General features: G+C 36.7%; 1 protein-coding gene across 1 annotated transcript in view; it reads left to right on the top strand.

Annotated features, from left to right (window-relative positions):
- Nucleotides 1-3,040: 3,040 nt before the first annotated feature.
- The window catches only part of Sycp2 (synaptonemal complex protein 2), a 65,269-nt gene continuing 56,186 nt past the window's right edge, over nucleotides 3,041-12,123 (top strand). The window contains exons 1-6 of the mRNA XM_040732975.1: nucleotides 3,041-3,094; nucleotides 3,850-3,993; nucleotides 5,426-5,554; nucleotides 6,196-6,300; nucleotides 6,550-6,574; nucleotides 11,632-11,717. Of these exons, the coding sequence (XP_040588909.1) occupies nucleotides 3,071-3,094; nucleotides 3,850-3,993; nucleotides 5,426-5,554; nucleotides 6,196-6,300; nucleotides 6,550-6,574; nucleotides 11,632-11,717 (513 nt within the window). The 5' untranslated portion in view covers nucleotides 3,041-3,070. The remainder of the gene's footprint in view (nucleotides 3,095-3,849; nucleotides 3,994-5,425; nucleotides 5,555-6,195; nucleotides 6,301-6,549; nucleotides 6,575-11,631; nucleotides 11,718-12,123) is intronic.

Genomic DNA, 12,123 nt, shown 5'->3' with positions numbered 1-12,123 from the left:
TCAAGAGTGTGTACGCGAGCGTGCGCTCCTACACACACACACACACACACACACACGAGGGTGAGCTTGCGTCCACGTGCTTGAGTACACACACACACACACGCGAGGGTGAGCTTCCTCCCATGTGCGCGCACACACACACACACACACACACACACACACGAGGGTGAGCTTGCGCCCACGTGCTTGAGTACACACACACACGAGGGTGAGCTTGCGCCCACGTGCTTGAGTACACACACACTCGCGAGGGTGAGCTTCCTCCCATGTGCTTGAGTACACACACACACACACACACGAGGGTGAGCTTGCTCCCACGTGCTTGAGCATGCACGTGAACACACACACACGCGAGGGTGAGCTTCCTCCCATGTGCTTGAGTACACACACACACACGAGGGTGAGCTTGCTCCCACATGCTTGAGCATGCACATGAACACACACACACACATACACGCGAGGGTGAGCTTCCTCCCATGTGCTTGAGCGTACGCACACACACACACACACACACACACGAGGGTGAGCTTGCGCCCACATGCTTGAGTACACACACACGCGCGAGAGGGTGAGCTTCCTCCCATGTGCTTGAGTACACACACACACACACACAAACACACACACACGAGGGTGAGCTTGCTCCCACATGCTTGAGCATGCACGTGAACACACACACACGCGAGGGTGAGCTTGCTCCCATGTGCTTGAGCGCATGCACACACACACACACACGAGGGTGAGCTTGCTCCCATGTGCTTGAGCGCGCGCACACACACACACACACGAGGGTGAGCTTGTGCCCACATGCTTGTGCATGCACGCGCACACACACGAGGGTGAGCTTGCGCCCACGTGCTTGAGCGCTGCCTTAACCCTTTGCTCTGCACGCCCACCCCCTTTGTCCCTCAGTGTTTCGGGGGTTGCTTCGACATGGGCCGTGCAAAGCCTGCTGACTGGGCCCAGCCCCGTGCGTGGAGATTTGTTCCGCGCCTGCTTCCCCGGCGGCTCTTTTACAAGTTTCATAAAGATCTTTTAAACGTTTTGCCTCTCGGGGGACAAAGCTCTAATTACTTTGCTTAGCGTTCTCTTTGATGGAAGACAGTTGGCTTGCTTGACGTTGTGGCTCATAGAACTCGTCTTGGCTTTGCTGCCGCCAGTATTATTTCAGTGGTAGTGGGTGTGTGACTGGGCTACTTTTCCTTCTTTTAAAAAAAAATCCACCTATGTAGATAGTAACTAAATGTCCTTTTTTTTTTGTTTGTTTGGCTCCTTTGCAAAAAATAAGACTAGAAAATGAAACCATCTGGCTAGCGCAATATGTCTTTTTGACATAATTCTTCTGTGCTGTGTGTGTTATGGCTTAGAGCACTTTTGGGAAAATGCATTACTTCCAGTTGTTTGTGAAACATGACAGGGCTGCTGACAGCTGCTGGTCCTTAGGAAACAGTACACAACTAGTTTCTATCATATATTTTAACGAATGTTTTAAATTACATTTTCAAATTGGAAATGAAATAAAATCTTTCAGTCTTCAGTTTCACAGATACATTTTTAACTGTAGTAAAATGGAAGAGGGGATGTAGAGGTATTTTTATGATTATTGGCAAAATACTCGTTCTAACTGAATGCATTCATTATGGATATTTGATGTGCTGGTGATTTTGGAAAGATAACAAAGACCTACTTAATTTATAAACTAGTATATTTTATATGTTCTTATTTTCTAACATCACCATCATCTAACAATCACTTTTTGGCAATCATTAGGATTGAAACAATACTTATGTTCAAAGTACATTAAATGAATATCTTTTCATAAAAGTAGATGCATTTTAAAATATTTTTGGTATATTGAATTTTTCTTAGAATTAACTATTGACCTTATATATTAGTCTTAAAAATGTCTTAGCAACCGACATTTTTGAATAAATGTTACTGTATTATGGTACTCTGTTTTATAGAGCTTACCCAATAGTCTAATAGTTACTTGCTAGCTAACTGCTACCAACTAACATTTTTGATGGAAGTAATTTAAGGTAAAAGAGTCGTTATTAAAAAGAAAAAAAAAGCTTAAGATCTGAGAAAAGGAAGCTTGAGAATAAAATGAAAGGAGAGGTTGGCTCATTTAGAGGAAGCTTTGCCCCATCCCCAAACCCTTTTTGTTTTGTCTTTCTTTTGTTCAGTTTTATTCCTGATCCTTTCATTCTTAACACATACACAGATGTACTTCACAGAATATAGCTTGATCGTGTATGAAGTTTAAAATTTTCATAAATACTCTCTAGAGGGACCATCTATTCTTGTTTCACTTTTGTTTTTACCCTGTTTTGATATGGGCTTCATTCTGAGATAAAGACCAGTTGACTAAGCTACACAATTAAGCGTTCAGTTGCATTGCTTTTTATTTACCTACTTTGTCCCCACCATGCCAGCAAAGGCAGGCTTTCCATCCCCCCCCTTGCTGTTAGAGGCCGGGCCCCAATAAAAATTAATTCTCTTTTTTTATACTTCTATGGTCCTGTAAAACTAGAAATAGAGCTACATGTTATGAAACATAGACAAAATTTTTTTGTTTGCACTTTGAAAAAAAGTAGATATTATTGATACCCATCATTTCCTATTTTCCACATTATCAGAATTTTTAACTTTTTGCCATCCTAGTGAATGTTGCAGGTGTTTATCTTTTTATTAGAAATTCTGTTATAGAGGTAACATCTTTCCCTTTTTATTAGCCACTTGAGTTTTTGAGTTTCTCCTTTTCTGAATGACTTGTTCTTAATCTTTTCCACTTTCATGTTAAATTTTCTCTTTGATACCTCAGTTCTTCAAAATTATTTTAATCTGTGTCTTAGGAACACAACTAAACTCGTATCTGTGACAGGATATATAATCTAAAGTATATAACAAATATCCAGAAGTGAATTTTAAGAAACTAGTATGGTATATTTGGTATGAGAACAATTACTATCATATATTTAAGATCTTTAAACTGTAAACATATAGAATTATGGTACATAAAATGTTCTCTTTCATAGGTGTTTGTCTTCTGCTGTTTTCAAATGAAGTAAACATGCCTGTGAGACCAGACTTCCAAGTATGTAGTCCCTAGACCACAAGCAATCATTTTAATCACTAAAATACCTTTGTGTACTTACATCTTAATCTGTTGCTACATCTTTAGTAATGACAAACTTATAAAATACTAGAGTAACTTAAATACGGTTTCTTTATTAAAGTGTTTTAAAGTATAGTAAGAACATAATATGTGAAATGTATTATTTATGTACTTTCAATATTGAAAATAGTCATTCACTGATTATTATACCTAGATAATCAGATCAAAGTTTTAAATTGTATGATCCTTACATTTATATACATGTAGTTTATTACTAGGTCTGTTTAAGTGATCAGATTACAGTCTGGAAGATTTCTTATGCTGTACTATAATAGTGGGGATATATTGGTGTTATATTTAAGTTGAAATAATGGGTATAATTTTTAAAAGGGTAATTCTTGATGCAGTTTTATTTTTAAATATTATGAAGTTTGTAATTAGATATGCTAGGATTTTGTCTATGATATTAAGTATAGTTACTATAATGTTGATTTGATTTTTCATTAAGTTTGTGATTTGAGCCAGTGAAGATAAAAATTGGAAACTTTAATGAAATATTTTCTATCTGAAATTGTTACTAAAGAAAATCTCTAATTCAGTTACTCTGAATAGTAATAGACTTTTTAAAGGTATTTTATGAACTGTTTTCGTTCAAAACCATTCTTTGGTAACTCAATTGCATAAAATAAACTAGTCCTGTTAGACTATCTGTGCTGTTAACTTTCTCTCTCCAGCAGTTGGAAAAGTGTATTGATGATGCCTTGAGAAAAAATGACTTCAACCCTTTGATGATACTTTTACAAATTGATATTTATGAAGATGTGAAGATTAAATGCAGCAAGCAATTCCTCCACAAGTTGGATGACTTAATATGCAGGGTAAACACTCACTCTTGTTTAATGGTTCTTAAAATTATTACATATGAATTTGGTTTCTAGGAAGTACCCCATTCACAAAAATATGAAGATTACTTACAATTATTTAAATATTTTTATCTCACCATTTGTTATTTGAGTATCACAACACATTGAACTTTTTTCTAAAGTAAAATAAAAAAAAAACTGTTCCAAAGACTATTCTTATTAATCTGAGGGGAAAGGTTACCTATAAACAACTTTACTTTTAAAAACCCATCAGCATATTTATGACAGTATATAGTACTTGGTGATTTAAAAAATAAACACCAAAAGAGAAAGAAAAAAAAAGCCAAGCAGTGGTGGCACATGCTTTTAATTCCAGCACTTGGGAGGCCGAAGCAGGTGCAGGTGGATCTCTGTAAGTTCATGGCCAGCCTGGTCTATAAGAGCTAGGACAATTAGGGCTACACAGTGAAGCCCTGTCTCGAAAAACCAAAAAAATAAAGACAAAACAATCCAAGATCTTGGATTTGATTTAGCATTTCTGAAATAAATTTCTATTAAGAAAAAGACAACTACAAATTGGCCTAAGGTATCTAAGGTTGGGGATGAATCGTTGGTAGAATTTCCAATCTACTTGTGGTAGCTCATGCCTGTAATGTAGCAGGAGGGGTGTCACAAGTTTCAGGCCTTTCTCAGCTATAAAGTAATATCTTGTCTCAAAGTCAGTCAGTCTTGAGTTTAACTTTTTTAATTAGAAGGGACAACTGCTTCCATGGAGTTTTCAAGGATTGTGCCCTGCCTTGTCCAGCAGGGCATAATGGCTTCGAGCCCACGGGAACCTGGAATGAAATGAACAAGAGACAAGAGAAGATGACAGCGAGACAGATTTTCCCATCAAACTGTCATTTAATGAGAGCTCTGTACAGGCTTAAATAGGGGAAATGAGGTAGGGGGGATATAGGACAATAAGGGAGGGATCAGTGCCTAGTAATCTGCTGGGGAGTGTTCTTGGTCACCTATGAGGGAGTGTTGAGAGTCTCAGAAAAGGCTGAAGATAAGAGGTGTTAATAGGTAGGTGCTAAGTAACCTAATTGCAGGAAGGAAAGTTGAGTAACCTAACTGTAGATTGCTATCAGCTATCTACAGCCCAGGTTCTATTCATTAGGAAGCTGGGGAGGGGACGGACTATTTAAAAAGACTGACAATATTTACAAGAGGTTCTAAATAACAATGATCACTCACAACAGTGCAGATGACTACTCAGTTTGCCATTAGCTGGGTGGTTTGGGACAAGTTGCTTTATTAAGCTATTCTCATCCTTTCCATTATAAAGATAAGAATGACTCCCTTTTAGGATTCATAAGATTATAAAGTGCTGCTCCTCCTGGAACAATGTCTACCTCATACTGCTTTTATTTGCAACACTTTAAATATGTACTTTTTGTTTTAGGAACTTAACAAAAGGGATATCCAAACCATTTCAGACATCTTGACATGTGTTGGAAGATGCAGCAAGAATATCTTTATATTGGGACAAGCTGGACTTCTGGCCATGATAAAACAAGGATTAGTTCAAAAGATAAGTACATATTCATAGAAGGGAAATCTGATAATGATACAAAGGTACAATGTCTACTAAAAAAGCAGTCCAAACTGCTGAAAATAAATAAAAAGAATTTGACGTAGAACTTTTGAGAGTCAATATTTATATGATGTGGGTAGTTGCTATAAGGATAAAGGTCAGAAGGAAACTGCACAAGTTCCTTGACAACTATGTGAATTTGATGCCAGTGGGTCTTTATTTGAATTATTTTCTGTTGACTAAGTCAGTTTGTTTATTGTCTGACCCCCCTATAAAATATAAGACCGATTTTTGCATTTTTACTGACATATAGCCAGCACATTGATTAAAAGCTCAGACACATTATGTACTCATATCTGAATCAAAATAAGGTAGTGTATCTGTAGTAGGAATTTAAAGAGGGAAGTGGTAAGGGTCTTTGTAATGGAATTAATATTAACTTCATTCCTATTTTAAATAGCAAGAAAGTAGAGAGTAAGTTAAAAAAATACAAGACATTTTAAAATATAAAAGTTCTTTGATTCAATACTAAAGTTTTTATTTTAATGTCATTTTATTCTTAGGTTTACTGACTAAACAAGTAGATAAAAGTTGTTAAAATGGAATTCAAAGTAACTAATATATGTGTTCATCTTTACATGGTTTCCTGGTTTGAAAAGTCCAAGGAGATTATTGTGAGCCAAGGACAATCAAAAGATGAAGCTGTTATGAACATGATAGAAGACTTATTTGATCTTTTGATGGTAAATGACGTTGATTGTCATAGAGCATGTGATTATTAGAAAGCCATTTGTTTTGGTTCTAAGAATCATTAATAGACTAGTTAGTGACTTGGATTACTCTGTCTAGACTATATAAAGCATTTAAGCTGGCTAGTGTTAAGTAATTTATTAATAAGTTAAAATTAGCTATGCTGTGAATTAAAACTTATTTTAATAGCTTTTGTAATGATTTATAATAAAATTATAATAAAATATTTCCTATTTTTTTAGGTTGTGTATGACATCAATGATGAAGGTAAAATATCTTATTTCCATCAAAACAACTTACTGGGAACTTTTACTATAATTTTGTAACATAATACTGCCCTAGGAATTCATGATCTAATTAAAGAATCAAACTTTTCTGTAAAAGACCAGGTAGCAAAAGTTTAAACTTTGTTGTAGGCCAAGAGAAAAAAGTGCAGACTTTAGAAGTAGGCATTTCATATAAGTAAACAAATTTCAAAATCGATTTATGGGTACAATTGAGAATGTTTTTGTATTACAGATTTGCTAATGAGGCAGAAATGAGTCCTTTTGTATCTTATGGATCACAGTTTTTTTTTGTTTTAAAAATTGTTTACAATGAAATTTTATAGATATATAGAAATGGCTGGTATTGGCCTTCAGGAAAATCTGTCAGTTAAGGAATATTTTAATTGAAAATGTCAATCACATAGAGGTATTAATAGAATTCTGATACTTGCTGCCATGTTTCTGTTTAGAATGTCTGCTCTTCAGAGTATCATTACAGTAAAGTCATCCCTTCCTGCTAAGGTGATGTGGTAAAATGGACTCTTGAGTGTAGCAGTTTTCCTTTGTAATAAAATCGGGCTCCAAAAATATTGCTGGACCTCAAGTTGGAGCTTGGAAAAGCCCATAATGCCCTTTGCATATTTGTGAAGGAATGGAGACAGATATATACGTCACCTTTGAGCCAGAATCCCACATAGAGCCAGGGCACTCTTCATTATGTAGCTGAGAGGCCTTGAGTTCCTGATCCTCTTGCTGCCACCTGCTGAGTGCTAGAATTACCAGCATGTGCCCAAAATGCCCGGCTGAGATATTTTCATGTGCTCACTATGTCAGAAACATAGACAAACATGAAATGTCTTTTCAGTGTGTCAGATTTGTTGAATAACCATACTTTCACAAAAATAGAGTGTCCTCAATGGCATTGCTTTGCCAGATAATCCACGTACTTGGTAGCATGGTCAAGGTGAATTGTAGTGCATTTTCATTGGGTCCTCCAGCCCACAAATAATGACATGGAAAATTATTGATTATAAAAGCTCAGCCTTAGCTTAAGCTTGTTCCTATTTTTTATGACTTAACCCATATTTTTTAAATTGACTTTCTTTCATGAGACACCTTATCTCATCTCCATACTGCCCATCCTGCTTCCTCCTTGTCTGGTTGGCAACCCTGCCTTTTTCCCAAGAGTTCTCTCTCTGCCTGGAAGTCCTGCCTATACTCTCCTGTCTAGCTATTAGCCATTCATGTTTTTTATTACACCAATCACAGCAATACATCTTTACATACTTTACAAATACCCCACAATAGTGAATGCAGTGTTTTTTTAAATTCCTTTCTTAATTACTATTTACTCTCATATCACCTAATGTATAATAAATATATCTTTATCTATGCATATGTGTTTTACAGAATGAATACAGCAGAATTCCACAGATTTTAGCACTGGACTCTGAGAAAATGTAGTAGTCTCTGTGTTAAAAGATAACTCAAACCACCACCAGGAAAAACACTGTTGTCTTCAAAATCAGGCCATGGGAGAGTCAGGATTAAGAGAAAAGATACAGCCATCTGCAGAGACAAGAACAGGACACAGGGTCCAGAGCAGAAGCAGTAGGGGTCAGGTCCAGATTGAATGAACTAAGTGGATCAGACAGCAGTGAAACAGGCCACCCCAGCAGTGGGATGCTGAGCCAAAGTCCTAAGGACAGCTGAGAGTTCTCTGCCTGTTGGTATTTGACCCATATGCCAGGTGTCAGATGACAGTTTGGTTGTCAGGCTATTGCTATAACAGTGCTAAATTTCTCCCACTTGATGGAGGCCAGGTGAGGGAATTTTGCACCCTCTCCCTAGTCTGATTGGCTAGTAAGTTCTTGGGCCTGTTTTCCTATGTGATTTGACTACATATATGTGCCCATTCAGCCTTGAATTCCCTTGAAAAATAGTCGTTTATGGTGCTGTTCATGTATTTGCCTAGGCAATCAGTTATCTTGCACCCTCAAAATGGAGTCAAAAGCTGCTTTATAAATTGAGCCTAAAAAAACAGGTTTTGTTGTTGTTACAATGTGTAGTAACTTAAGAGAGTAGGACATAGCCTGATGTCTACAGGTTGCTTCTCATTTTAAACTTTTGGTAGTATGGGAAATGTGTAAAGCAGTGTGGTGGTTGTGAGCTTGTACATTTGTCTTCCCACATTATCACAATTTGTTGGATAATAAATTTGTGGTATGGTAGATTCATTGACAACAATCTGTAAGTAATTCTGCTTATTTTGATAGCCCTGAATAAGGCAAATATAGGTCATTTTATTTCAATCTTTGTTACTGATACTTAAACCCTCATATAATACTCTACCATCACATACATAAGCACACACATATAGGTATATTCATATACGTGTAGGTTACCATTATTATTATTAAACTGTAAAGGGTCATAGAGGATGCAACAAAGTATAAAGAGTTTCAGAAAGTCCTGAGAGTTCAAGACAGACTGATAGGAATGTAGAAGAGAGTCTCTGTAAGAATGAGGTCGTGAACCCAGGCTTGGAAGGCTGGTGGGATTCTGCTGCTGCCATAGATATAGGAACAAGGTATGATGGAATTTATAGAGACAAGGGACAAGACCCAGGTCCAGATGAATAGATAGGTGGACAGCATGAGTATGCATGGGTGGCAGTTTAAGTAGGCAATGTCAACTGTGGAGGATAGAGCCAAAGTGAGACCCCTGGGGCAGTCAGGAAGAGTTCTTTCTCAGTCCTTTGACACACACACACCACACACACCAGGTGATCAGATGACAGACAGGTGGAGGAATTCTCATCAGAATATGAGGTGTGCTCTTTATTAGATATAGTCTGCTGTGCCCACTCAGTGTTCAGGCCTGGTTTTTGTGATCTGACTTTAATGCATGCATCTACTTCGACAGTCCCAATTTACTTGGATAAATTTATAGAGTGCCACTCTTTTTGCTTTGGGGAATAAGTTCTGTTCATACTTTATGGGTGGTGCTGGAAAGATGGTGGTGTTGGGTACCCACCAGATGTAGAGTCATCCTCTGCCCTCAAAAGGGAGGCAAATGTTAGTAAACCAGTTTCTCAGGGCAGCCTTGTTGTACAACATGAATAACTTAGACAACCTGACCTTGACAATAGTGTACTAAGTGCCATTCAATAACACAAGTTATCAAAACAGCTTTACTGCACTCTAGAGTTATAAGCACTGTGCCGTCTTATAAGTGGAAGTTAAATTTACTAACCAACATTTCTCAGTTCTAGCAAAAGTTGGTAACAAGGTTGAGGATGGCTCTTTTTGAGAATACTTTTTAGTTTGGATTTTAGTAGTAAAGATTAAAGTTTGCTAGTGCTGGGACATTTGTCTGCTGTGTGGTTGGCAAGTAGGAGTCTCAGTTACTATTTGTGATAAAAATGTGCATAGTTGGTAGAATGAACAAAGCTTGTCTTTGGTATTACTTCTTTAGTTAATGGGATAGATGTAGATACTTTCCACAGAGTACTTGCTGAAAAAAAGTTCTGCCTTACAAGATAAACAGAGTTGGCTTTGTATGCTATAGTTTGTCAGTTTTCTTTTTAAATTGAGGCAAACAAAAGTTGTTAATCTTTAAAACTTTTTAAAATATATGTTTCATTTATTTTACATAGTGTGTCACCTTTTGAGCTAATGAAACAAAATTTTCAGTGGTAAAAGAATGAAGAATATATTATAGTTTGTCACCATTTATTTATAGACAGCAAGTATATTATGCTAAGAGACCAGGTCCAAGTTACTTATTATTTCTTCTCCCTGGAGACTTCCTCATGATTGGTAACTGAAGCTGGTGAATCACTTACACACATAGCTCTATTTATTGTTCTGAAAGGCAAAATGTGTTAGGCATGTTAATTATTTAAATAATAGTTACTGCTACCTTTCCATTAGCATTGCAATGTAAATTCTAAGGAAAGAACAGTCCTAAGAGTGCAAACATTGTAATGTGAGCCCCCTCCTACTGTTAAGTAAATCATAGAGCTTTTCATCTGAGTTGTTTTTGTTGAGTATGGTTACTTAAAAAGCTGTAATTTTACTTTTGCAGTATTTCCATTGCTTAAACTTTTCAAATCGGTTTTAAGGGGGGCATGTAGACAATTCTTCTGAATATATTTTGTACTGATAATCCATTTGCAAAAGATTAGGTCTTAAATTGTTTTAATTTTTTTTCAAATCTTGATCATGTTTTCCTATCCATCAACTCCTCCCAGATCTCCCCACTTCACTGTCCACCCAACTTCATGAATTTCTTTTCTCTTTCCCTCCCTCAAGAAAAAAAAAACAACAAAAAATGAAAATCAAAGTAGTAATAGAAAACAAAAGGTGCCTCCCCAACAAAACATAAGGTCCATTTTATGTTGGCCACCTACTCTTGGGCTTGGTGCCTGCCTGGAGTGTGGTTAATAATACCCAGTAACATTCCTTTGGGGGATAAAAAACGAGTTCTCAGCAGGTATCAACAACAAATAGCTAAAAGTTGAGGGTTCTGTCCCACCTGGTCCCACAGCTGTTTAGCCCCAAATAAACACACAGAGGCTTATATTAATTATCAACTATTTTGCCGATGGCTTAGGCTTTTTACTAGCTAGCTCTCTCTTAATTAACTCATAGCTACTAGTCTATGTATATCTACATAAGGATCTTATTGGAGAATGCCTGGCGTCCTATCTTTCCAGCTGCTACATGGCGTCTTTCCCTGCTGGCTTTTCTTGGGGTTCTCTTCCTAGCCTTCCTTTCTGATAGCCCTGCCTATACTTCCTGCCTGGCTACTGGCTAATCAGTGTTTTATTCATCAACCAATAAAAGAAACATACACAAGGACATTCTCCCATCACAAGCAAAAAACTCTCAAGTCACTTAAGAGATTCATGAGAGATATGTTGATTTCTTTCATAAAATGCTTGAGTATGATTAAAAGTTAATGAATCCAGTTTTCATAAACACCTCAGATAACAAGTGACTTATAAATTGATTTAAAATTAACATCTGCCAATAAATGTATCATTTTATTCAGGTAAAAAGCAAGTATTGGAAAGTTTCATACCTCGCATCTGTGCCCTGGTTATTGATCCAAGAGTGAATATTTGCATTCAGCAGGAGGTAACTCTCTTTTAAAACCTAAAACTGAGAAAGTGAATGATAAAAGTAAAAAAAAATTAGACTAAGTTTCTTAAATTGATGTCATGGGGTATATTTCTGTTGTTTGACTAATTTATTGTCTGGTGATGTATATTCTAAATATTCATTAAAATCTATAATTGAATGGATTTATGTATGTGTATTACTAATGTGTGAACCTATACTGCCTAAGTCCTAGGAGTTCTCTAGTATGTAAATACCAAATAGCATGTAGTTTTGTATATGTACATGCATATGTATAACAAAAAGAACAAAAAGTTGGTAACCTTTTACTTGTTTTAAGATCTAAGGATCTTAGAGTAGTTCATGTGTTCACACGGTGTGTGTGAGAACTTCAGTAAGTTGCATTTTAGACTAGATGTCCTTC

The sequence above is a fragment of the Mesocricetus auratus genome, unplaced genomic scaffold (genome assembly GCF_017639785.1).
Source record: "Mesocricetus auratus isolate SY011 unplaced genomic scaffold, BCM_Maur_2.0 Super-Scaffold_100028, whole genome shotgun sequence".
In the NCBI taxonomy this organism is placed as follows: domain Eukaryota; kingdom Metazoa; phylum Chordata; class Mammalia; order Rodentia; family Cricetidae; genus Mesocricetus; species Mesocricetus auratus.
The sequence above is the reverse complement of the archived record's forward strand: the minus strand, read 5'-3'. Positions and strand labels throughout refer to the sequence as shown.